General features: G+C 62.6%; 1 protein-coding gene across 1 annotated transcript in view; it reads right to left on the bottom strand.

The window, feature by feature from the left end:
* Window positions 1-311: 311 nt before the first annotated feature.
* DYNC1H1 (dynein cytoplasmic 1 heavy chain 1) overlaps window positions 312-25229 on the bottom strand; it is a 53759-nt gene continuing 28841 nt past the window's right edge. The window contains exons 26-78 of the mRNA XM_075532320.1: window positions 24985-25179; window positions 23532-23814; window positions 23134-23234; window positions 22278-22437; window positions 21577-21820; window positions 21304-21487; window positions 20866-21078; window positions 19696-19934; window positions 19448-19604; window positions 19109-19336; window positions 18776-19006; window positions 18513-18653; window positions 18179-18412; window positions 17888-18094; window positions 17688-17809; window positions 17300-17465; window positions 15815-15978; window positions 14386-14515; window positions 12684-12817; window positions 12343-12457; window positions 12101-12262; window positions 11783-11997; window positions 11501-11705; window positions 10455-10628; window positions 10262-10381; window positions 9809-9929; window positions 9014-9209; window positions 8723-8840; window positions 8422-8637; window positions 7647-7859; window positions 7430-7557; window positions 7074-7227; window positions 6666-6812; window positions 6415-6565; window positions 6066-6319; window positions 5848-5982; window positions 5668-5762; window positions 5412-5586; window positions 5238-5313; window positions 4671-4831; window positions 4478-4589; window positions 4308-4368; window positions 4094-4217; window positions 3877-3990; window positions 3344-3514; window positions 2950-3167; window positions 2756-2859; window positions 1812-2023; window positions 1510-1663; window positions 1259-1401; window positions 1009-1177; window positions 796-923; window positions 312-635 (exon numbers count right to left, since the gene is read on the bottom strand). Of these exons, the coding sequence (XP_075388435.1) occupies window positions 507-635; window positions 796-923; window positions 1009-1177; window positions 1259-1401; window positions 1510-1663; window positions 1812-2023; window positions 2756-2859; window positions 2950-3167; window positions 3344-3514; window positions 3877-3990; window positions 4094-4217; window positions 4308-4368; window positions 4478-4589; window positions 4671-4831; window positions 5238-5313; window positions 5412-5586; window positions 5668-5762; window positions 5848-5982; window positions 6066-6319; window positions 6415-6565; window positions 6666-6812; window positions 7074-7227; window positions 7430-7557; window positions 7647-7859; window positions 8422-8637; window positions 8723-8840; window positions 9014-9209; window positions 9809-9929; window positions 10262-10381; window positions 10455-10628; window positions 11501-11705; window positions 11783-11997; window positions 12101-12262; window positions 12343-12457; window positions 12684-12817; window positions 14386-14515; window positions 15815-15978; window positions 17300-17465; window positions 17688-17809; window positions 17888-18094; window positions 18179-18412; window positions 18513-18653; window positions 18776-19006; window positions 19109-19336; window positions 19448-19604; window positions 19696-19934; window positions 20866-21078; window positions 21304-21487; window positions 21577-21820; window positions 22278-22437; window positions 23134-23234; window positions 23532-23814; window positions 24985-25179 (8703 nt within the window). The 3' untranslated portion in view covers window positions 312-506. The remainder of the gene's footprint in view (window positions 636-795; window positions 924-1008; window positions 1178-1258; window positions 1402-1509; window positions 1664-1811; window positions 2024-2755; window positions 2860-2949; window positions 3168-3343; window positions 3515-3876; window positions 3991-4093; window positions 4218-4307; window positions 4369-4477; window positions 4590-4670; window positions 4832-5237; window positions 5314-5411; window positions 5587-5667; window positions 5763-5847; window positions 5983-6065; window positions 6320-6414; window positions 6566-6665; window positions 6813-7073; window positions 7228-7429; window positions 7558-7646; window positions 7860-8421; window positions 8638-8722; window positions 8841-9013; window positions 9210-9808; window positions 9930-10261; window positions 10382-10454; window positions 10629-11500; window positions 11706-11782; window positions 11998-12100; window positions 12263-12342; window positions 12458-12683; window positions 12818-14385; window positions 14516-15814; window positions 15979-17299; window positions 17466-17687; window positions 17810-17887; window positions 18095-18178; window positions 18413-18512; window positions 18654-18775; window positions 19007-19108; window positions 19337-19447; window positions 19605-19695; window positions 19935-20865; window positions 21079-21303; window positions 21488-21576; window positions 21821-22277; window positions 22438-23133; window positions 23235-23531; window positions 23815-24984; window positions 25180-25229) is intronic.

Raw genomic sequence — 25229 nt, 5'->3', positions numbered from 1 at the left:
AGAGCTGCTGGGTGGGTTCTTGGATGAGCTGTCAAGCCCTTGAGGTGCAGGAAGCCCTCAGGTGAGCCCAGGCCACAGGGTCAGCCTGTCAGGAAGGCGGCGGGCTGGGAGGCCAGGCCAGGCACATGGGTGCTGGTGGCTGGTGGGCAGGGTGCTCCTGGAGGTAGTTATTCCATGGAGACCCCCAGAGGCTCTGCTGCAGTGGCTGCCTCGGCTGAGCGCTCACCTGGTACACAAACCACCCATACCTCCTGCCAGGTTGGGTGCTTGCCGCCCTGTGAACACGGCGCAGAGACAAAGCGGGGCCGGGCCATGCTTAGTGTTTTATTTCATAAAACAAGCCATGCGAGGACCCTCCCCACGTGTGCTCCTTTCCCGGCAGCGAGGCATCCTTCCTTGACCAGCTAGCTGCTTCTGCCCCCAAGTCCACCCACGCCTGCGTGCAGACGGTTCCTCCAGGGTCAATTTGAGCAGGAAAGCCGCTCTGCAGGAGGCCAGGACCGTGCTCACTCCGTGCACAGGACGGCGACCCCGCGCTCGTAGAAGCTGCGCGGGTCCTCCTTGGTGGCGATCTCGAAGTCCACGGTGAAGATGAGGTCAGCGCGGGTGAAGTTCAGGTACACCGGCAAGGTCACCTGGGGAGGAGACAGCGCACTGTGAGGGGCTGAAAACCCACAACTTTGAAAGCCGTCAAAAAGGCAAAGCCGCCAGGCAGCCCGGTCAGACGCGCCTGGGAGGGCGGGGCTGCCCAATGGAACCCAGGCTGGACCCCTGCCCCTCGGCGCCCCTGCTCACCACGCTGGCCTTCTTCTCGGCGTTGGTCTGCTTGAGCCAGCGCAGCTGGGTGAGGGGCAGGACGGTGGAGATGGCGTTGGACAGCGACAGCTTGTTGTTGCTGCACGTGGCCCCCTGCAGCTTCAAGCCTGGGGGGGGATGGAACCTGGTTGGAGCCACCATCGTGGGTGGGGTGGGGTGGGGTGGGGTGGGAGGCCCCCGAGCCTAACTCACCAGTGACGCCGAAGCTGCAGGCGTCCAGCGAGGCGCCCTGCGAGGTGGTGACGTTGACCTCCAGGCAGAGCTCCTCCAGCGACCAGCTGTTGGCCTGCGCCACGTACTGCCTGGTGGCTGTGATGTAGGCCTCGGGCACAAACAGGCCACCCAGGCACACGTGGATGTTCTGTGGGGGACACAGGGTCAGGAGGGCAGCCCTGCCCCGCCAGCCCTCCAGGGCCCCCGCGGGAACCCCGAGAAGCTATACCTTGAGCTCCTTGGCACCGCCGGCCGCGGCCGCGTGCGAGATGTTCTGCAGCTGCTTGACCCTCTCACTGAAGTCCGACACCCACTGGATGACGGTCATGCCGGCTGGCACTGTGTAGTGGGACCAGCTCCGCGGCAGGATGCCTGGTGGGGGACACACACACACACTGGCATTGCTCGAGGCGTCCTCCCCTCCCCCCCACAGAGCAGCCCAGCCGGGCCTCCTGTGCCCCACCCTCGCCCTCTGCACACCTTTCACCAGCTCGTTGATGAGTGTCCGCAGGTAGTTGGTCTGCTTCTTCTTGCCCTCGCACACCTGCACGACGTCAGCCAGGTCCTGGCGGACGTCCTGGAGCAGCTTGGAGCCCATCTTCACTTCTCTCTCAAAGAACCTGAACAGGGGGTCCTGACATCGGCCCCGGAGAGGAGGGCACAGTGAGGGCCGGGCAGGGCGCCCCGTGCCAGTGCCCAGGGCCATCAGGGCTCAGGGTCCAGGCTGCTGGCACAGCCCTCTCTTTATAGCCGGGGCGCCCACCACCCGCCACCACAGCTACCTTGATGTTCTCCACTGTGCGCTTGAGGTGCGACAGCGTCTGGGGGATCAGGTGCAGCCAGTTAGAGGCGGTGGTGTGCAGTGTCCGCATCCAGGTGGGGCGCCCGTCCGACGTGGAGTCCGTCCGCGCTTTCTTCTCGGTCTCAGCGTAGGCCAGGTCGTCCTCGTCCTCCAGCATCTGCATCTTGAGCATCTTGCTGATCATGTCCACACCTGGGAGGCAAGGGGTAGGGGTGGAAGTGTGTGAGCATAGACCAGCAGGTGTGCACATGGGGTGACGGTAAAGGGGCGGGTGGCGGGGTGAGAGGGGCAGGTGGTCTGCCCTGTGCGCTCAGACGGAGGTCAGGATGGCAAGGAGGTACAGACCCAAAGGCTCCCCTGGTACCCTGAGAGAACTGGCGGGGCCACCTGTGTGATGCACACAGACCAGGCAAACACTCAGGCCACACGTCAGCAGGGGTCTCTGGGGGCTGCCAGGGAACCTGGAAAGTGGGACCGAGTCTTTGGGGAGCAGGGATGTTTAGAAGTGGATGGCTGTCTGGCGATGTGGACACAATTCCTGTCTCCTTGTGACTTATGTTCCACCAGTAAAGAGGAAACTTGAACTAGCTGGCCCAGGATGCAAAGACCAGAGCTAGGGCCCCCCTATCAGGCACGCCAGTGCCCCCTGGTGTCTCATGGTCTCGGACTGTGGGAGATGCCCCTGCTCTGCCACCCTCTAAACTCAGCAGCTGCTCTCAGGCAACGGGGCCAATGGGCTGTGTGTGAGCGGCGAAGCATGACCTCACATCGGGGCATTTCAAGCTGTTAGATGGAAACTTAACCTCATTTCGAACCTCACTTGTGCTGAGTAGCAAGTGCCCCCCATGAACTGAGCCCCCAGGAGGGATCGGGGGCAGCGAGCAGCTGGAGGGTGAGCCCCGAGGGGCGGAGGCTGCTACCCACCCTGCGTGGTGAGCAGGACCCGCTCGGCGTTGTTGGGCAGGCCCAGCCAGGAGGGCGTCTGCGTGTCTGGGAGCAGCTCCACCCACTGCACAAACTCTTCCCGCCTGCAAGACCAGCACAGAGAGACCATGAGGCGCCGGCTCCCGGCTGCGCTGGGGCCCAGCCGTGCTGCCCGCTGGCCCGCGTGGCCGCACCTGATGCCATCGGGCATCTGAATGTCCTTGTGGCCGTCCACCTTGCAGGCCAGCTTGAACTCGCTGTCGAAGCTCCTGGTGGTGAAGAGCCGCTCCAGGAACGTGTTGAGCAGGCGCTGGTCAAACTCGTTGTCCACGCGGCCGCCGTAGATGGACTGCGCCATCAGGGTCTTGAGTGCCGACCACGGGATCTTGTCCGGGGAGATGTTCTGCCTTCCCTGGGGAAGGGCGCCAGCTAGCACGTGTCTAAGGGGAGCCCCCACCCCACCAAGCCCTGAGCGTCCCCTCGGCCGAGCGTCAAACCGCTGCTCTCGCTGCGCCAGGACATCAGCAGGCTCCTCGCAACACATTTCTGTCCCTGATGGGCCCTGCCCTGAGATGGGTGCCCACTTGCCTTGGCCGTGTCGTCCAACCACGTGTCCACAGTGTCGCAGGCAGACCGCAGGTCTGACTCCCCAAACTCGTACTTCTTGGACCACCCGAGGGGGGCGTATCGGAGGCGCTCCTGGATGACGGCATGGAACCAGGCCAGCAGGAAGTACAGGCGGGCGCGCTCGTTGGGAGACTGGTGGGGAGAGCAGAGGACGGTCACTAGAAAGCGGTGCCCGGCAGGGGAGAGGGAGAAGTGGGTGCCGTCTGTGCCAGAGCAGGCTGAGGAGGTGGTAGGGGCACGGCAGCCGTCTCGCCAGGCGCAGACTCAGGAGACAGCCCCACAGCCTCATCCTGCCACTCTAGCTCCCCTCTTGTTTATTGGGGGCCGGGCTTGGCCTGCAATGGCCTGTGCCTCGCAGAGGGAGAGACTACTTATTCCCCACAATCTGCAAGCTTCCTCCAGGGAGTAGCACACTGGTCTTCACCCAGCCTCCACGCAAACCGACTTCAGCCGCCAGCTTCCCTCGGGCACAAGGCGGACTGCAGCTGCGTCACCTTGCAGATCCTGGAGACGGGGATGCTGCTGAAGGTCCTCAACATGTTGGCCTTTACACCCGGCGGGGGCTCGAACACGAAGATGCGGCCGGCGCGGAGCAGGTTCACGGGCACCTGGGGGGGAGGAGGGAACCCATTAATTCCCTGGCTCCACCGGGGAGCACAGCCCCCCTGCTCCAAGTGGGTCTGAGCGGCGATGGGCACACCCGCCATGCACCTTGGGGTTGATCTCCATGGTGAGGAAGAGCCGGAAGCAGGCATGCGGCTGCAGCGAATGCAGTTTCTTCTCCAGCTGCATCAGCCAGCCAGGTGCCAGGTGCACGTTCTTCAGCATCACCCATCTGCATACACAGGGCGGGCAGCGGTCAGCTCCTTCCTGCCTGCCTGCCTCTGGGGGAGGGTGGGTGGAAGGGGGGTGGCGCCCAGCCTACCTGCCAGACTTGACGGCTGTGTTGATGGCCTTGTCCGCCTGGTTAAAGCCTTCCGCCGAGCCTGGCACAGGGAGGAAATGCATGTGGAGTTAGTGGGGTTCAGCTCCACTTCCGGCCAGCTGGCATGGCCCCAGGGCTGAACCGAGCCCGTCAAGCGCCAGAGCCCGTACCGATGGCGATGGAGGTGATCTGAGTGTTCTGCTCGGCCGCCAGGTCCTCCACGTGCCCACTGGCATCGTAGCCGGGCACCGAGCACATCAGCACAGGGGTGTTAGGCTTTACCTACAAAACAAGGTGGCAGCTGGGGTCAGGGGGCCAGCAGTTTCAGAGCCCCGGCCGGGTGGGGGGTGGGGCAGGACCCACCTCTGTGTCTACAATGTGGGTCAGGTCGAGCGGCTGCTCCATGATGGACATGAAGGACTCCCCCAGGTTGGTGGACACGAACGTGTGGGCCATGGCCAGCAGTCGGTCGGGGCGGAAGGCCTGGATGAGCAGCAGGCGGTGGACAGCCTGGCCGATGGGGGCTGCAAGGAGATGGGCGGGGCTGGGGCGCTCTTTCGACAGACAGACAGACAGTGCTCCAGGCTCAAACCTGGGACCCCTGCCCCTCACACAGACACACAACTGCCCACTCGCCCAGGGGCACCTGGTCGCTGCAGGACATCTACTGCTGTCAGAGGCTAGTGGGGGAGGAGCCCATGGCCGGGACTCCATCCACTGATACTGGCTCACTGGCCACGCCCACCATCCTGGCCAGACCCATGACGTCAAGGTCCTCAGGCCAGGTGTGCAGTAGGGCTTTCCTGTCCCTTTGGGACTACAGGCGTGAGGGAGGACGAGGAAGGGCCGTCCCTTTGAGCTTCCTCAACATCTTCCCCCTGCCACATTCCGGGGGACGAGTGGGGTGCATCCGACTCTGGGGCGACCTACTTGCAGGGGAGTCCCCGCTCCAGAGGTAGGGCACTGTCTGCTCCGGGGAGCTGCTGTCCAGCCAGATGCCAAATTGCTGTGTGGCGACAGGAGACACTGCTTGAGTGGACCCGCACCTGCGCCCCTTCAGACGGCCAGGGCCAGCCTCACGTGGGGCATGCTGCGAACACGTACCTCGTCGGCCTGCACCTTCGCAATCAGGTCCTTGAACGCAGGGAGACAGCTCAGCCTCACCACCGCCTCAGCCTGCTCGACGGTCAGGCCCTGGATCTTGGGGGTCGAGCCCGCACTCAAGACGATCTCCTTCCCCCGCAGGAAGTGCTGGAACTCGGCGTCGTAGGTGGGCTCCCTGTCAGGGCAGTGAGGTCAGCCAGGCCCGGCCTCCCATCGCCCACTCCCGCCGCCCAGCCTCCAGAGGAGGGCGGCTCACCCGACGGCGCCCTTCAGCTTGATCCGCGCCAGCAGCATGGCAAAGGTGATGTGGTCCTGGTGCAGCATGCCGCGAGCCACGCGGTTGAACGCCACCTGTGCAGCAGCAACGAGGGAGACCCCGTGAGGGGGGCTCGCCGAGGCTGCCCCCACCCCCACCACCCCGGGCGGCAGTGCCCACCTGGAAGAGGTCCTTGGTGATGATGGAGAGGCGCTGCGTGTGGTCCGTGACGCCCTTCAGGTTGGGGTTCTCGTAGAGGACGTTGTGGTAGATGTCCAGGAAGAACTGCAGTGAGTACTGGTACAGGAAGTGGATCTGCGGACACAGACGGCGGGCTGTGAGCCGGGACACACAGGGCCGCTGCCGAGGGCCACGTCGGGCGGGCGGGCCAGCCTCACCTGCTTCAGGGACTCCATGGTGAAGTAGATGCTGCTGCAGGCCGTGGAGAGCGGCAGGTACTGCTGGGACACGGTCTCCACTTCCTGCATAACAACGTCCGTCTCTTCCACCTTGCGCGTCACCTCGGCCGCCTCGCGCTTCAGGTTCTCCAGGGTGGTGATGATGGTGTCGTCGTCCAGGATGCGGCCCTTCACCTCGTTCAGCGCCTGCAGCAGCGACTTCTCCAATTGCCGCAGCCGCAGCTGGAACTCGCCTAGAGAAGGAGAGAGGCGCCCATCCTCGGTGCCCGCCCCCCAGCGGCTCTCTTGGCCTCCCCCCCGCCTGCCCTCCGGCCGGCCCGGGCCGCACCCTGCAGCTTGAGGAGGTCGGAGCGCTTCTCGTCCACGTCCGGCCGCTCGGCCTTGAGCACCTCGTTGAGGCACTGGCTCTGCAGGCTGCTGCGCGTGACCGTGAAGTTCACGAAGGTCACCCGGGAGCAGAGGTCTGGCGGGAACTCCACCTGCCGGGCAGCGAGAAGAGGGTGAGTGAGCCGTGTGTGCGGCGGCCAGCGTGGGCCGGGCCCCCCTCCACGCACACAGCGTCCCTCCCTCCTCACTCACGGTGGGGTCTCTGGTGGACAGGAAGATGACGAAGGAGGGCGACAGGTCGATGTCCTGGTCCCCGAGTGTGATCAGCACCCGCCCGCCTGTTCGCCGGACTTCGCGGTTCAGGACAGGATTCAGCACGGGGTCGTAGCTCTCCACGTCCTGCTCGGGCCCAGACACACAGCAGCTGAGGCCAGGCTGCGGGCTAGTCCTCACGCAGCCAAGCAAGGCTTTCAGCTCCGGGGACAGGGCCCCTCCCCCGAGGCCACTACGCCCTCAGTCCTGCCCCAGCCCAACAACGTCGGTGCTCAGGCACACTGGCCACCCACCCACTCCCAGGGCAGCGCCTTCACAGCGGACCCCCAGACTCGTCAGCAGCTGGCCCCCAGGGGTTTGGGGGCGCAGGGGAAGGAGGTCACACACCTGGACCAGCAGCGGGTTACCGAAGCGCAGTGCACTCTCCAGATTCTTCCGGAAGGCGTCGTCCAGGAAGCTGGTGCGGGTGATCTTGCGGTCCTTGTACTCGTTCATGATGAACTCCGTGGCCTGCCCTGAGGGGTCGATGATGAGTGGGTACCTAAGGAGGGAGGAGGTGGCGGGTTAGGAGGTGGGCGAGGTGCAGGAAGTTGGCTGGGAGAAAGATCCCCGAGAGAGGGACCCAGCTGTGGACATGACTGGACAGGGCCGCTCTGCCACCAGGATGCTCCTGTGGCTCTCACTCACCTGCCCTGCCCCGCCCCTCACTTCAGTGAAACCCCTGCCCCACCCCTGGGCCCCACCTGTTGAAGCGCTTCAGCATGATGGCGTTCTCTGTGCACAGGTCGTCGGCGGGCAGGGAGCTGGCCTGCCAGCGCAGCCGCTCGTCGGCGTTGGAGAGGTACTCGGTCCTCGCGATGTCTGTGCGGAACTGAGAGGGAAGGAGGCAGTGAACTCCGTGTGCCGCGGGCTGGCAAGCATGCGTTCAGGCGCTGGGCTGGCTGGTGGGGAAGTGGGTACCTGGATGTTGGCTTGCTGCAAGTGATGGGACCAGGTCGTGAACAGGTTCTGCCGCATCTGCTGGTCGAAGTAGCCCGCGTAGGCAATGAAGGCGGCTGAGAGCAGGCAGTCCCCGGCGATGGTGGACATCTGGTTCTTGAACGTCTCGCTGGTTTTCTCCCAGCGCTCCCGCTCAGCAGACAGGCTCTTCAGGAGAGCTGTGCTCCGGTTCACCTGAGAACCAACACAACGCAGGCTGGGTCCCCTCATCAGCACAGTCCCCGCCAGACCCCCCTCGGTCAGCACAGTCCCCAGTCTTGCAAACCAGTTCAATCCCCCGTCACCTATGTGTGTGTGCATGAGAGTCAGACACGGCTGGATCCTTCCACCTGGAGGTGTGTGCGTGTGTGAATTTGTGTGTGCATGGTCTCAGGCTGCCCGATTGGATGTGCCTGTGGACAGCACCAGCTGCAGTGTCCATGCTGGGAAGTAACGTGTGTGTTGGTAAGTGATGTGGGGGACGGGCCAGGGACGGAGTGGATGGGGCGTGAAGATGTAAGGACAGGCAGGGGCTGCGATGCCCACAGACAGGGCTGCAGCTGGCGGCAGGGACAGGTCACAGCTGGATACCGGCTGCCCTCCGTGAGATCCTTAATGGGCATGCAGGCCCTTCTCAGTGTCTGCTGCACCCAGGAAGGGCCACTCCAGGATTGGACCACCCCAGGGGGCTAGCTGGTGGGGTGCCCGCAGTGCGGGGCCTCCTCTATCTGGTGTGGCGGCCCTCAGAGCAGCGCACCTTGGCTTCGACGGCAGCCAGGTCGGCCTTGATGGCCTGGGCCTCGGAGATGAGCACGGCGTACTCCTCCTTGTAGCGGGCGATGCTGGCCTCCAGGTCGCGGATCATCTGCTCCACCTCGTTGGCCTTCTGCTGGTTGTCCTTGGCGTCGTCCTCCAGCTTCTGCAACTCGTTCCGCAGCGGCTCCACCCGCTTCAGCATGTCCGCGTAGTTCAGCTGCAGGGGCCAGCCACGGTCACTCCAGGCTCGAGGCCGGGGGCCGCAGCCAGCACCGGGGAGCCCGCAGCAGCAGCAGCATTACCTGTGCGATGGCCCATTTCACCATGGGGCCGCAGGCCAGGGAGGCCCGGTTGACGATCTCGTAGTTGTAACTGGGGTTGGACATGTAGTTTTTCTTCATCTTCTCGCGGATGGCATCGCTGCAGGAAAGGGACGCAAGCTGTGAGCGTGTCCCAGGGCAGCCAGCCCCTGCCAACCCGGCACCCGGTGAGGTGAGTCTCCTGTGCCCACGATGGCCCAGCAGGGAGGCCTTCAGGGACCAGCGCACCCACCGCCGCCGCCTGAGTCGCCCTCCAGCGAAGCGGCCCCGCACCTGATCTCCTCGGCGGAGAAGTTGACGATGGTGGGGATGAAGTTCTCGCGCATGATGATGGAGCGGATCTGCTTCCAGTCGGTCGTGCTTTCCCCAAGCAGCAGGCAGATGGACTCCAGCGCCAGCTTCACGGCGGCCGGCGGGTTGGCCATGGAGCGCACTTCCACCAGGTGCTGCTTCTTGATGGACTTCACAGCTGAGGGCGCGACGGGGAGGCCGGAGTCACGCCCACCCCCCCCCCCCGAGAGGGCCGCTGGGCTTCCCAGCAGACTCTGAGACCCAACTGCAAAGGCTCCTAACTTCCAAACACTCCCTACTCCCGCCGCCTCCTAGGCTCCAGCTGCTGCCTCTGCAGCACCACCCCAATCCAACCAGAGATGCTTCTCTCCGCTTCCATGCGGAGCTGGGCTGCCTGCAGTTAGGTGGGTGCTACCCCAGCCCTTTCCATCTGCCCTGGGTCTTGACGGGAACCTGAGGGATTAAAGGACCAGAGGGGCCAGGCGACCCTGGAGGAGCGGAGTATGCCTGCTGCCCGGCCACAGGCCACCCACCACTGGTCCCTGTGCGGAGCAAGGGCTAGAGAGCTTGACGGGGCTCCTCTGGAATTCGAGCCAGGAAGCAGCTCTCATCACCGGGTTGCAAAGGTGACTTGACAGCCTATCCTGCCCCTTCCTCTCAGAGAAGGGCTACGGCTACCTGGCGCCACAGAGGCTCGGCGCTCAGAGACCAGGGGCCTCCCCTCCCAGGGTGCACCAGTCCCCTAACTGCTGGCAGGCAGCGCCGGGCGCCTCGTACCGTTCTGGGCCTCGATGACGGCAGGCTCCACCTTGTCCAGGTCCTCCTTGACGCTCATCTGCTTGTCGGCGATGACTTCCTGCTGCTTGTGCAGCTGCTCCTGGATCTCCTGGCTCATGACCTGGGGGGACGGGCTTGCTGCTGGGGAGAGCCAAACCCAGCCCTGCCGCCCCTCCCCTACCCGCCATGCGTGCACCCTCTAATCACCCCATGGCCAAATCAACCCGATGCTGACTTAGCGAGACCCTGCAGGACGGAGCAGCACTGCCCACACGTCTGCCGAGACTGGGATGTTAACAGAAGCTGTCGGACGTCTGCACCCACAGCCTGCACCTACAGCCTGGCGCTTAAACCACTGTGCCACCGAGGAGCCCATCTCAAAGGAAGCCCCTTCCCCTCATCGCCGGCGCCAAGTGCGAGTCCCCAGGGGTGGAGGGGTTCCCCGGGACGCACCTTCTTCTTCTCCGCCTCCTGCTGGTCTTTCACCATCTTCTTCAGCTTGTCGTTGGCTGCCGCGTTCTTCACCTCCAGCTCTTGGCTCTTAATCCGCAGGTCGCGGCGCAGCTCCTCCACCTTGGGATTCGCAGGTTGGTTGGGACCCCTGCAACAGGCCCCCCTGCCTTCTCCCCCCAGAGCGCCTGCCCACCTGGTCCACCGTCTCCTTGATCTTGCGCAGCCCGACGTTCAGGTGCATCTGCTGCTCCTCCAGCTCGCTGCGCTTCTCGTTGAACAGGTTGGCGTAGTGGTTGATGAAGTCCAGGTAGTGGCGGGGGGTGACCGCCATGGTCCTGCCTCCACGCTTGGCGAGCCGGGCATTCGCCTGCCAAGAACCAAGACACGGCTCTTTCCTCTCCTCGGGACACACGTGGCCATTTAACCCCAAGCCCTTGTCAGCCCCCTTCCACCCCCACACCCCCGAGGACCCCAGGTAAGCATCAACCTCTGGCAGCACTTCATCTCCAAGAGGTGGGCCATGACCTGCCCCTTCCCACTGCCTTCTCTCTAGTGTTCACGTCCCCGAAGATGCCTGCCGTCCCCGAGTGCTCGCTGGTTTTCAAAGCCAGTGCTGCCGAGAACCAGCACAAGCAGGCGGGGCCCAGGCCCATTGGGGTCCTGGAGGCCATGGGCCTGTCAGCAGCAGTGGGGTAGGCAGCAGGGCTGGCAGGACCCCAGAAGCTCAGAGAAGACTTTGAGAGGCTTGTCTGGCAGCTGGGAGCAGGCAGGCCCTGGTTACAGGTGGAGATGGAACTGACCCAGTATATGCAGACCTACAGGCCCAGTGTGGCCAGAGCCTGCCTTCCTGAAGGAAGCTTTGCGGCTCTCCAGCCACCCCCACTGTCCACAGACCAGCTGCGGCTGCTGCTGCCTGGGACGGCTGACTGACCAGGTGTGACAGGTGCTCGGCCCACGGGGACTTTGCAGAAGATGCATGCTGGCACCACTCCATGTGTCCATTCGTTAGACCGCACGCTGCGTAAGCAGCCAGGGCAGTGGAAGGCCAGCCCGCGGGAAGAGGGGGGAATCAGAGGGGGTGGGAGGAGGGCTGTGGCTCCAGAGCAGGAAGGTGTTCCCGAGGAGCAAGGGCTGCTTTCACAGCAGGCGGGGAGGGGCTGGGGGCCCTGCTGCCATCCTCGCCCTGCCCGACGCGATGCTCGCCTGAGGGCCAGGCTGCAGATTGTGGACTGGACACACCTGGTGCAGCGTCTGGTGCACAAACACACAGCTGTTGACAATGGCCTCGCGGTGGGACGGGGGCTGTGGGAGCTTGTCGTAGACAACGGGCATGTAGTCCGGCACGATGTAGTTGGGCTTCTCCAGGTCCATCTTGCTGGTGAACTCCTTGCCGACCTGGTAGAGCGCCTCCGTGGACCAGTCACCAAACCAATTGAGCACACACCTGTGGCAGAGCCGGGCGTCAGGAGGGCTCCCCTGGCGAGATGCCACTCCCTGGGCCTCCACGGTGCGGACGCCTACCTGTTGAAAAGAGCCGGCGAGGTGGCCGCCCGGTCCTTGAGGCCCTCGGACGAGGGGTTCATGGTGAAGACGACGTGCAGGTTGCGGATGACCTGGCTGGTGAACCACTTGTACAGCTCCTCGTGCGAGTCCAGCATCAGGCCTTCCTTCTGGGCCCCCTCTTTGCACTGCGTCATCAGGGTGGCATACTCGTCCCCTTCAAAAAGCCCGGGTACCTACAGGAGGCAAACGCCAGCACCGTCGACCAGTCGGTTCCCCCCGTGCCTGGGCGCAGGCCGGCCGCGGGACACGGGGGCAGGTGGGGCAGGGCGCTATTACCTCCCCGTTGGCCAGCAGGGTGTTCATCCGCTCCAGGAAGCCGGAGTCCAGCACGTTGGACTCGTCCATGATGAAGGCGATCTTCTCGTTCTTGCAGCCTGACCGTCGCAGCACTGTCCGGAGATCTTCATCGAAGTCTTCGCCCGTGTACTTCCTGTGCACCTATGGGAGCCGGCGTGGCGGGTCAGGCCTGTCCTCCCGCCAGGGCCCACAGTGGGAGCCAGCACCCAGGGCACACCCACCTTGATCTGGTACACGCTCAGACCGTTCATCCAGGCCACAAAACGTGACAGGGTCGTCTTGCCGGCGCCGCTCACACCGATGAGAAGCAAGTGGCCCTGGGGCTGACGGAATATTCTGGAACGCAAACAGAGATGTTAAGTCCTAAGGCTTTGGCCCGATTCTACCACCAACCCTCACGCGCTCCGTGTTAACCTAAGCTGCTGCTGACGGCCAGGCCCAAGGGGACAGAGGTTGACAGGACAGGGTCCTGCCGCCAGATGCTGCCCGGCACCAGACCCCAGGAGAGGCTGAGACTGGCCAGTGTCCAGTGTGGGGGGCAGGAGGGAGGGGGCAGGCTCACCGGTCGATCCTGAGCACGTGGTCCAGGACCTCGTTAAACAGGACCAGCGGGACGTCCAGCTCCTCCTCATAGAAGACTTTCAGCCTGGCCTTGACGTAATCCCGCAGCTCTTCTTGGTCCACTGGGATGTAATCCTGCAGTGAGGACAGCCACAGCAGAGCACACAGCCCCTTAGAGGTCAAGTCAGCCATGCATCTGTCCACTGTCCACGGTTTCCCGTGGGCAACGAGGGGCCACGAAAACATCAAGTGACTTGGAATGGCTCTACAACCACCAAACGTCTTTACAGGGAAAACTGAGCTTTCTGGATGACACGGTGAAGCCTAAATGCACTCTACAGCACACGAGGGCCACGGGCAAAGACTCGCTCTGCCCAGAGATGGCACTGCCACCTAGATCCTCTGTTCCCAGAGCAATATGGCCTACTGCTCCCTCCTCAGAAAAATAACCACTCAGTGGCCCCCTGGCGGGTCAAGACTGCGTTCCAGTGGCCCACAGCCCAGTGTAAAGTACAGGCAGGACCCTGGTGGTGTAGTGGGCATGTGCTGGGCTGTTAAGCACAAGGCCAGCAGTTCTAAACCACCAGAGGCTCCTTGAGAAAAAGATGAGGCTTCCTAGTCTTGTGCAGAATCATCGTCTCGGAAACCCACAGGGGTTGTGCCTGTTGTGCCCTGTCCTCTAGGGTCACTTGGAGTGGGCACTGTCTTGGAGGCATGAGTGTGCCTCGGTTTATCTGCTTCAGCTGACTCCCTGGGTCGTTCCAGTGCCCCTGGGGGGCGGGGCAGAGCCCACCTTGGGAAACCCCAATCGACACCAACCCAGAGAACCAGCAAGCTGCAACGGGCTGGTCCTGGTGAGACCCGACGGATCAATGCCAAGTTTCAGTCGGATGACGGGAGAGCTGAGGACAGAAGGTCACGTCCAGTGCATCCAGGGGCAGCGTAGAGATGAAATGCACCGGGGAGGGATTGGGTGTGTGTGTGTGCTATGGACGGTGCTAGACAAGGGGTACACCGAGGAACCAACTGAAACTATGTCCACATAGACTGCGTGACAGACTGATGAAGGGTGTACATAGAGACAGGGGGACTCTGAGAACATCTGTCACTTAGCAGCCATGAAAGTGTCAATCTCAGCAGGGTTGGCCAAGCCAATCTCGCCGCTTCCTCCTGCACTCCTGCCTGTCAGAGCCTCAGGCTGGCCTCCCCTCCCCACCACGGAGTCCTCTCTGTCAGATGGGTCCCATACTAAACTGGGAGCTCCAGAAAGGAGGGCCCTGCCCACCCTGCACCTGCACGCTCGGTACTGGGTGGCACTGCGTCGAGGGCATCACGTGACAGCTGCCATTGACCCAACCCTGACTCTGGGTGAGGCCAGGTGCTTCAGACTCGAGCCCCGCTCACTCCACACGGCTCCTGGGACTGGCTTTTCCCTTGCTTCCTTCCTGGGTGGTCTTGAGCCCCAGCCTTATGGCCATCAGCCCAGCCCAGGGCCTCCCAGAGGCTTCCTGAAACGGCCTCAGCTCTTTCTGGGGAAACAAAACTCGTGGCCGGTGTGCAAACAAGCACTGACGGACGGGCCTTGTGCACGAAACATCCCCGCCAATTACGACGGTGAGGAAGACGCACGTGGGAGACACGCAGACCCCCGCAGACACACACACCACCTCTGCAGGCCCAGCCTGGCCACTCCCGGGGCGCACCTTGGACAGCCAGTTGCTGTAGAGGATGGGCCGGTTCATGGCCTTCTCCTTGTCAATGTTCGGGAAGTGCTTCAGAGCCACCATGTCGATGTTCTCATCAGTCCAGCGCCGCTCCTCATCCTCCACGAGCCTGCGGGGGAGAGCAGCCACTGAGTGTCCCGTGAGTCCAGGGAGGGGGGTGGGGGGACAGGCGGGGGTCCCAGGGCAGGAGCCGTTGGCCATGTTTCTGGAGCCAAGAGCCTGAAGCCTGAGTTACACTGACTGAAAAGGAACAGTGATCTGGTTCTGCTTCCACACGGACCTACTGGATGAGTGCCAAGTGTCTCAGGGGCTGTGGGGTGCAGCCCTTGAGCCTTCTGAAGGTGGGCGGGTGGACACCACAGCACCCACCGTGCCAGAGGTCAGAGCCACGGCTAAGTGTGAACACGTGAGCCCCGAGAGCCCGGGGGAGCGAATCTACAGTCTTAATTCAGTAAAGGAGCGTGAAGGCAGCTCGTGTCACACAAGAATCCAAGCTGACTGTGCTGCTGGAGGTGGCAGAGCCCCAGCCGACGGGGAAGGCGGAGCTGCCACGGCCACGCACGGGAAGCTGCTCTTTGCCAGGAGGGCACAGGCAGGCCTGGGTTCACCTGGCGGGAGCCCAGCTATGAATTATACTGCCCTCTACCAACGACACGTGGAGTGGCTTGTCCAGAGAGGACAAACAACCTTGGGTAGACGGCCACTGTGGAAGTGGCACGTTGGCCGGCGACAGGGGCCCTGCTCCCCCAGACGCCCCCACGTAAACTGCATCAGAGATGTGAACCGTGGGACTGCGTGCTAACAGATGGACTTTCCAAAGCAACACGAACTTCTGCCCGGCCTGATCGTGGGCCAAGGAGATGGCTGAGGCCGGCGGCTGAAACCGGTCGTGGCGGGTACGAGGGAGGGGCTGCGCGAGGGAAAAGCGTGTCACCAACAAGCCACGCTGGACTAGAGTGAGCGAGACAGGCAGTGATGCGTGACTGCCAAGAGTCTGAATGGTTCAGAGCCTCCATGATCTACCCCTAAGATGCCCTGTGGCTGCCAGGACACAGCCCCGGGGTCCCGCGGGTCACTGCCCCTGCGGACTGTGCCTCCCCCTCCAGAGCTGGCCAAGCTTTAGGAAGCAACAGTTTCAGGAGTGAGCCACTGTCCCCAGGGCAGGGGCAGGGAGGCCAGCTGAGTGGACAAGAGTCCTTTAACCCACCAGGGGACATGCTCTGACAAGGCTGTCCCAGTATGGGCAGCATGAGCCCAGCAGTCCTCGGACACTGAGAAGGTCCTGATCAGGTTCAAGGTCCAGTGCACCCCCAACACACACACACACACACACACACACACACACACACACACACACACACACACACACACACGCAGCACTGCCAGGCAGGGACCACCACTCCCTCACCTGTCCTGGAAGAGACGCAGGGCCTCATGTGCCCAGATACGGATCAGGCCTTCCACCGGCAGCGTCTCCAGCGGCCTCAGGGCTTCGAAGATGCCCCTCACCCACCTCGTCATCTCTCGGGGCGAGTAGATGTAGTGGGGCTGGGTGTCCTGGGTGAACCTCTCCTGCGGGGACAGGGGTCATGTGATGCACAGGGAACATGGATGCCATCTGGCACGTTCCCGTGGAAGTGTGTACCGTGAGAAAGAAGCCAGAGGCTGCAGTGACTCTCGACTGTAAGACGCAGAAACCCTGACGAGATGCTACTCAACAAAACCCAGCGGGGGATGAGGACCCACAGCCGGGGACCACGCAGGACTGACTCCACGAAGGCGGAGAGGGTCAACATCAGAAGGCGATGACGACAACACGTCAAAGACACACGCAGCTTCCCAAGTGTTTGCCACGGAAACCTCCTCGACGCAGTGAGAGCACATTCAAAAAGCCCGTCGCCCACACGACACTCGGGGACAGACGAGAACGGTGACGTCCTAACAGGTGTGGACGTGTGGCCTCCATGTGCCCGTGTCCTGGGCAGGGGCTGCCCGGGGGCTGGCCTCTGGCTCTCACTACAGAATACGTGATCAAATGCTCCAGGGAAGAGCCTGAGCCGGGGAAAGTGCAAACCCCAATTCCAACTTTTCCCAGACTCCAGACTGAGCCCCAGAAACTACTCATGAACTGAGCAAAACCCCAGTGATCAATGTTAAGCCTCACATCAAGACAATCCCGCCAAGTGGTCAAAACGCCTGCCTGAGCGCGTGCTGTTTAGAGACCTGTCTACACAGGACTACCCGACACCTGCCTGGGGACGGAGCAGGTGGGCACCCTGGGGGGCAGGGAGCTCACGTTCCTGGGGAAGGAACATCCTGGAGAACGATGGGTGAGAACAGTGACCAATGTCTCGTGGATGCAAACACCACTAACCACACATGCGAGTACAAACTGCGGCTGGTCTCTGCTGTGGCGGCTGTGCATTCCCAGCACCGCCGCTCAGGGGAGCAAAGAGACAGACTCTCGCCCCGGGAGTGTTTCAGGACAAATGAGGAGACCCACTGGGACAACTTCCCAGGAAAAAGCCAGACACAACCTGCTCACACGCAGACTAACAGGTGTTTAAATTTTTGAGCTCACAGCCCTACGCACTTCTGCACACACAGATGACCAGCCGCGGGCACAACAGTGAGAACAGGGGGACCGCGTCTCCCCCCAGTGACACCACAGAAAAATGAAGCCAACAGACACTTCACCCAGAGTCGGGCCGACTCCCAGGGCGTGCCCATGGAGATGGGCCGGGGCCTGCAGGTTGCCCCTCATTAAGGGGAGGCAAACAAACCCCTAGAACCACTGCTGCCTCTCAAACGAGCATAGATCACTATGAGTCAAACCGATGGGCTGGGGGCTGGGGAAGGGCCCCGCCGCCGGGCCGTCAGCAGGACGCAGTACCTGGGACATGGTGTAGAACTCCACCATGGCGGCGGTGAGTGGCTCAGCGTAGGTGCGCAGCGACGGGATGAGCCGTAGCATGGCGCGGTTGAAGGTGCCGTAGATCTGGGTGAGCGAGGCGGGTCCTGGGTAGTCCACGTACACCACAGGCACGTGGCGGAGGAACCTGTGCAGACACATAGCCTGTCAGTCTCCCCGCCCAGGCGCTGGCTCGGCCCACCCACAGGGACCCGCCACCCATGCTGCCAGGTGCGCAGCGTAATTGCAGAGCAGCCTAGTGCAGGCGGAACTGAGGTGCCTTGCGGGTCCCCTCTTTTGCCAAAGAGACCAGGGTTAAGGCAGGGCTGGCCGGTGGTGGGGCCCGGGTGGCCTGTGGAGCCCGTGTTACCTGTGGGACAGGGGCTTTCTCCCCGGGTCGGTGGGGGGGTTGCAGGCCCCCACAAACTGGATCCGCTCCAGCTTGACCCACGTCTGGTCGGAGGTGCGGTAGAATCCCCCGTGCTCCACCATCTGGAGGAGACAGGGCGTGAGGCGGGCTGGCAGAGGGGAGCAGGAGGCGCTGGCGGAGGGGCGTGGGGGCCCACGCACCTGTCTGATGAAGGAGATGACCCTCTGTGTGCCATACTTGTCCATGTCCGGAAGGTTGATCTCGTCGCAGAACAGCACCAGCCACTTCCCGAGCTGCACGGGGGCCAGCACGACCCCGCTGGGGGTGCGCCTGTACTCGCAGTAGTGGTCGAAGGTCTTCAGGAGCAGCTCGGGGGTGGTGGCGCTGGAGAAGTTGAGACCCACGACCTGCGAGGGCAAGAGAGGAGAGGCGCTGCTGTCAGACCTTAACCCCACCCGCCCTACCCCCACCTCCACGCCCTGACCCCTCACCTCCATGTCCGGCAAGGCCCTGAGGGCGCTGAAGAGCGTCATCGTCTTGCCGGAGCCGGGGGGCCCACACAGGACCAGGGGCTTGTGCTCGGCCAGCCAGGTGTACAGAAGGGCCTCGTGGCGGACGGTGTCCAGCGTGGGCACGACCACGTCGGGCGCTGCCACCTTGTGCGTTTCCACCTCAATCTGGGGCACCTTGGACTGCCACGGCGCCCACTCACCGCTGATGGAGACCTAGGGAGCGGAGGCCAGGTCATCACCGCCCAAATGCCTCACCTGCCACAGCCTCGCGCTCATAGCAAGGCGCCAAGTGACCGCTCCCGGGGCCACTCACCTCGTAGTCGATGATGGGCACGTTGGGTGCTGTGGGCAGGGGCACGGTGGTGATCCGGCGGATGTATTCGCCCAGCTCCGCCCTCATTTTAAGCCGACTGTCTCCAGACAGGGACCAGAGGATGGCATAGACCAGGTAGCGCTGCCGAGAGAGCAGTCAGGGCGCCATTGACACAAAGCCTCTGCAAGGACTGGACCCAGCGCGCTGGCGCCCCCGCACCTCACTGCAGCCCCCCGGCCCCCGGGGGGGGGGAGTGGCCTGACCTGGATGTAGCGCTCCAGCTGCTCGGCCTGCATGGGGAAGTCGGGGTGGTTGGCGTTGTACTGCGCCACGTTGCGGCAGGCCTGGTGAAGCATGGAGAAGAGCGAGCCCAGGCAGCGCAGCCGCGTCAAGTCCATGATGTGCTCCAGCTTGAAGGCGTGCTCCAGGGCCTTGATGACCAGCCCGCTGGACGTGAAGTACGGCTGCATGATGGTGGCTGCGTCCCTCTGGATCTGAAGGGGGGACGGGCCGCTTCAGGGGGTGCTCGCAGGACAGGGAGATCCCCCCCCCGTTATGGCCATGTGACCCCGGAAAGAGACTCTGGGGCGGCGAACCTGCAGCATCGGGGAGGCGGCCTCGTCCCCCTCGTCCTCTTTGCCCTTGCGCAGGCGCTGTGCCTCGTCCTCCCCTTCGTCCAGCGGGATGCTGCGCAGGCGGGCCAGGAAGTTGTTGAAGATCATGTCGGTGCTCAGCACATCCTCGCTAAACCAGACCATGCCGCAGCGTGACACGGTGGCCAGCGTGGCGTACTTGAGGTCCTGCACCTCGAACATGATCCGCACCTGTGGGGACAGTGTGCGTCAGGTGTGTGTGGCATGGGCTTGGTGGACACCTCGGGATAGTGGCTTCCCAGAGGCCCCGGCCAACTAGGAAGAGGTGCCTCGGGCACCTACGTTGGGGGGCAGGCTGAGACGCTCCCCGTTGGGCAGAGTTAGCAGCTTGTTGTCATCCAGCACTGAGTTGAGGTTCTCCACCCACTCGGGGTCCACGTCGCCGTCGAAGACGATCCACTGGCGCTTCTGCAGCTCGCCCCGCACGTTGTCGATGATCCTGGTCGGAAGGGAAGGCAGGTCTGCTGCAGGCGGGCCCCGAGGCTCACCCTGTGCTGGCCCAGGCCCACCACCAGTCTCCCTGGACTCACTTCCTCAAGACATGCGTGAAGAGCCCGTCGGTCCACTCCCTGGTGTTGGGGTCCAGGGTCCCATAGAGGTGGTCTTTGCTGATGGCCTTGGGGTCGATGATGTGCGCGACGCCCTCCACACCCTCGAGCCGCTCCAGGGCCTTGAGGAGCACGCGCCAGGCCATGCTCTTCCCGCTGCCTGAGGGCCCCACCATCATGAGGCCGTGGTTGATCTGGGTGATCTGATAGAGCTGCAGGACCTGCGGGCGACGAGCTGCCCTCAGCGACGTGCACAGGGACCCTGCTCTGGGGCCGCCTCAAGGCGGCACTGGGACTTGAGGTATCCTGGGAAGGCTTTGAGCTGCTTACTGGGTAGCGATTTAGGAAGCCGGGGAGGCCAGGACCGGCACTCAGAAGATGCCAGCCAGTCTGCCCAAGCAGACACACACAGTAAACCCCGTGTAAAGCAAACACACAAAGAGGGGCCCTTGGCTTCACCCAGCAGTCTCTTGTCGGCCCAACACCTGGCTCGTGGGAACCCCGCAGGTTCTGCAGCCGCAGCTCGTACAGGAAGGACAAGCCACACACAGGCTGGGGCAGGTGCACTGCCGGCCTCTGGTACTGGACAGCCCCACACAGTGCTCAGACCCAAACGCAGGTCTACCACGCTCCTCGTTCTCAGTCGGCCACTCCACGTTTTGGTAACCCTAGCTTTAGCGGACCAAGAATTACCGATGCCTTTGAATGAGGATGATGGTGCAAACACCAAACAAACCATGGCCTGCCAGGAAGGCAAACAAATCTGTCTTGGGAGAAGTACGTCCTGAATGCTCCTTAGAAGCCAGCGTGGTGCGACTTTGTCTCACACGCTTGAGACGTGTTCTCAGGAGAGGACACAGAGGACATGGTGCTTGGTGAAGCAGACCAACATCTCCTCACGGAGACGGACTGACACAGTGGCTGCAGCAATGGGAGGAGACGGCAGGACAATCATGAGGCCCAGGTGGGGGTCGGAAGTGATTGGAAGGCCCCCAGCCGATACAATGAGCCTACAAGAGACGCTGCTGGACGAAGCCCAGGGCAGATCTTCAGCCACAGGGCACTGGCCTCCCTGGTGACCGGCCAGCACATGCCTGCACACTGAGGCCACGGGGTCTGCAGGGGCAGCCGCAACCACGCGAGCGGAGTTACCTTTTCCACCCACATTCCGCCGACCTCCTCGCCGTCACCGTAGGTCAAGTACATCTCCTGACACACTTTCTTGAGCTCCTCTCGCAGGGCGGTCATCTCCCCGCGGTGGTACTGGACCCCGGGGAACACGTCTGACAGGAGGCTGAAGAGCAGTGGGATGTCCTCAGCCACCAGCTTGGGCACCATCGTCTCGCAGACGCTCTGTATCAGGATCTGTGTGGAGGAGAGGGGCAGATGAGGTCAGGGTCCGGGAGCCGGCGGGGTGAGGGCTCCCTCCCGGCAGACCCCACTGCTGCTCCACATGTCCGCACACGCCCACTCGACTGAGGGTCCACTGGACGGCAAATTTCAGTGGCCAGCACACGCGGGGCAGGGCTCAAGATGGAGGCGCTGGCCTTGTGACAGGCCGCCCAGGCTGTGACACACACCGGTACGTACCTCCTGCTCGGGCAGGTTCTCCGCAATCTCCCCTTCGTCGACGACTTCCCCCCGCTCCTCCTTCTCCCTCTTTATCTTCTGGATCCTCTCCCTCTTCACGTTTCCGGCGCTCACCAGCACGCTCTTCAGGGCCCGCAGGCCAAAGTCATAGTGGCTCTGGGAGGAGAGCTGTTCGTCGCAGAGCCTGCGAAGACGACGATGGATACCGAGTGAGTACGACAAGGGGGGGGGGGAGAAGGGAGCAGTTGGGCAAGTGGGGGCGGGGCTGCTCACTTGAAGAAGGGGACGATCTTGTTGGCCAGCACCTCGGCAGTGCGGAAGCCCTGGGAGTAGAGCATGACCTGGGCGATCAGCTGCCGGTCCGGCTTGGTCATGGCCAGGCTCCGGAACAGCTTCTTCAGGTTGTCAGGGAGGTTGGAGCGGCCCGCGTAGCCGGGGTTCATGGTGATGAAGATGGCCATGTCCGGGCTCACCTTGACCTGCTTGTTGAGCAGCTCACAGGTGATGGGGGCAGAGGCTGTAAATGCAACCGTGCCGGTTAGACTCGCCATGTTCCAACAGCACCCACCAGGCAGCTCCCTCAGGCTTCTCTCATCCTGGGGGGCCACAGCAGAGGCCTCACCCCGCAGCCCGTAGTACCCTCGATCTGCACCACCAGATGCGGGGAGCCCCCACCTCTGCCCCTTGCGGCAGTGACTGGTCAGGGAGCTGCAGGGACCTGACCAGCGAGAGAGGCTGGTGCCTCAGGGACATAGCCTGGGAAAAACTTGTTCGGTGGCAAACTTGGAGGGAGCACACCCCAGGGAGCACGGGCGGTGTCTGTCTGAAGAAACAAGGACCTTTCAGGGAGCACGGAGGGGCGGTGTCTGTCTGAGGGAGGACGGCTGACCTGGGCTCTAACCTGCACTGTGCACGCGTGACCCCGCGCCCTGCCCCGCACGAGGGGCCCCTGGGAGCCCCAGCCTCGCTCTTACTCTTGTCGTAGTTGGGGTTGGAGTGCTCACGCAGTGCCTCCTGGATGCACTGCACCTGCTGGGACACAGCCGAGAGCATGCGCTCCTCCAGCCGGTTGAACTCGTCGAAGCAGCCCCAGGCGCCCACCTGGCAGAGCCCCACGAAGATGCGGCCCATTGCCTGCGAGGGAGGAGGGAAGGAGGGCGGGGCTGTGAGTTGGCTCTGCCTCAGCCTTGGCCTTGCAGGCTCGCATCCTGCCTCTGGGTGCTGCCCAGCCTCAAGCACGTCTTGTCTTCTCCAAGGCCAGGCCCCTGCCGCTTAACCTCAGGGGCTGGCAGTGAAGATGGGCCTGGTGCCCACGGAGGGGGAGCACTTGGTAACAGCAGTCACCAGCACCACACAGATGAGGCCTGGCCATGTTCCCCTCTTTGGCGCCAACAAAACAAAACAAACAAAACGCCATGAGGGCTTCAGCACTGAGGCCGGCACTGGGGAATGGGGCTTGCCCGACAGCTCTGAAGCCCCTGTACCATCAGCTTCAGTCTTATTCTACCACCCCACTTCCATGTGGGGTGCTCTCCCCAGGCATGGATCCCAAATGGTTTTTCAGAGCCTAACAAGAAACCGCCTGTTAAAAAAATTAAAAGCGAAATAAATGGACCATCTGGGGAAAGCCACCGGTCACACAGGTGGCCTTGTACGTGGACCTCTGACACCAGAAACTGCTTCAGAGCAGGGGTGCTGGGCGCCTCAGTCCTGAAAGGTCTCCGAGGGACAGATGAGCCTCCCGGGACTATGGCCGACCACAAGATGCACCCCCTCTCCTCCGGCCCTCCTAACCACAGCCCCTCAATGGCGCCCGTTAAGGTGGCTCACCTGGAAATCGAAGGTTTCGTCACAGTTGAAAACCAGCACAAACCGTCCGAGCTGATGGCCAAGAGCCTTGACTGATTCTGTTTTTCCAGTTCCGGCGGGCCCTGATTTTTAAAGAGGAGTCGTTGAGCACATGCGCCCGCTAGCTTCACCGGGAGCACATTTATAGCTCCCATAAAGTCGGTTTTTGTTTTAATTTTAGACAATACAGACAAGTTTCAGAGTCTGGACGGTGCCACAGTATCTAGTTATGTTGTTTAGAGACTCGGCCTATGACGGGTGTTTCCTAACGTGTGCTTCAGCCATGTTAAGAAATTCATGCCCATCATACAGGCCAAGTCCCTAAACGGTGTGCTTTGTGTGTCTCCTCTCTCTTCGCCAGGGCCTGTGGAGTCACTTACCGAAGGGTGACCCCCCCAGCCTGGCCTCCAAGGCTTGGGTCATGGTCAAGTAGCAGCGGTCTGTGAGAGGGGTCTGCACCAGCTTGTCCTGAACGCCCAGGTACTCGAAGCCGTAGTTGAACTTGGCATTAGCCATCTGAATGGACAGCTGCTGGAGCACATCTGTTTGCTTGGGGTCAAAGTAGAAGCGCATCTGGCTGAGCCACTCAAAGGACTTGGCGTTGTCGATCCTGCTTTTGATCAAGGACCGGGTGACGTCTCTCTGGTGGACCAACTCGGTGATCTGGAGAGAGACGGAGGCGTTAGAAGCTGATTCCAGGAGAGCGCGATGGGCTGTCCCCTCACCCCACCAGAATGGCAACGACCAGAGAAACGAAAAAACAGCGTTGGCCGCCTGTGGAGCAGCTGGAGGGCTCCCCACGGCCCCTGCTGGTGACAACGTAACGTGGCACAGGTGCGGTGGAACACAGCTCGGCCAGCTGAAGGCAGAATTGCCTGGCAAACCCTAGGCCTGTGTTGTAGTGAAGGACAGGCTGCACCTGTCGCACACTCGAGAGGAGACCTTCCAGCTGCCTATCAACAGATGCACCGGCGCACAGACGTGGTGCGAAGATGTTGGAAGGGTACTCAGCCGTAAACGGGCTTCTGGACAGATGGAAACACGTGGAGTGAAACAAAGCAAATCCGTGGAAACCAGGGGTGGGAGGGAGAGGGAACTGGGGACCTTTGTTTGGGGGCGACGGGGGTGTCGCTGAGTTTACACTAACGGCAGCGGCAGCAGCACAGGGGAAACTGAGCAGTGTCCTAAGCTGTATTGGTGGAAGCTGGCGTGCTGGCGCCTGTTTTGGTGTGTACGTGTGTTTCTACCACAAAAAACAAACCAACTAAAAGCTGGTCTCGTTAGGCCGCTAACCACGAGGCCAGCGGTTTGAAGCCACCAGCCACTCTGCGGGAGAAGGCTGAGGCTGTCTCCCGTCCTACAGGCTCGCTGTGTGTCAGCACGGGCAGGACGACAGCGAGAAATGACAGTGACATGACAAGGCTGCAGGACTCCAGATGAAAGTCTAGGCATCGTAACAGGCACGTTTGCAGGGCTTCCCCCAGACAGAGTCCCTTTAGGAGACCGCAGCAATGGGACCGGAGCAGCAGGACTGGACCAAGAGAGCTGTGGCCGAATGACAACACAGCCTCACTGTGAACACCACCCTACTACTGGACAGGGGACTGTGCTCATGGTCCGGGCCCTCATGTGGGTGCTGAGGCTGGCAGCAGGAGACATGCCGGGCCCACAGCCCTCCCAGCTGCCCTGGTGCTCCAGAGGGGAGGAAGCGGGAGAAGACAGGCTGCGATTGAGGCTCTGGTTTCCCTTCATGCTGCCTCTCCCGATCCCCACGCACCGCAAACGGCTTGGAGCGAGCTCTCTGGGCCCCGCGTGCTGGAGGCCTGCACTCACCAGGTGCTCTAGCTTCCTCCTGCGCAGTGGGGGCTGCTCCATCAGCACAGAGTCGGCCAGCACGTTGAGGGTCACCTCCACGTTGCTCAGCACCGAGTGTAGCGGTGCTGCGTCGCCACCCCCGCCGATGCTGCTCAGGGCGGCCTCCACGTTCTCGGACCAGGCGATCTGGGCTGAGAGGACGACGAGCTGGGCCTGGGAGAAAGACGAGCCGGTGCCAAAGGTCCTGCGAGCCCAGGGTCCCA

This window comes from Tenrec ecaudatus, chromosome 14 (genome assembly GCF_050624435.1).
Source record: "Tenrec ecaudatus isolate mTenEca1 chromosome 14, mTenEca1.hap1, whole genome shotgun sequence".
NCBI classification, from domain to species: Eukaryota; Metazoa; Chordata; class Mammalia; order Afrosoricida; family Tenrecidae; genus Tenrec; species Tenrec ecaudatus.
This window is presented reverse-complemented; position numbering and strand designations above follow the sequence as displayed.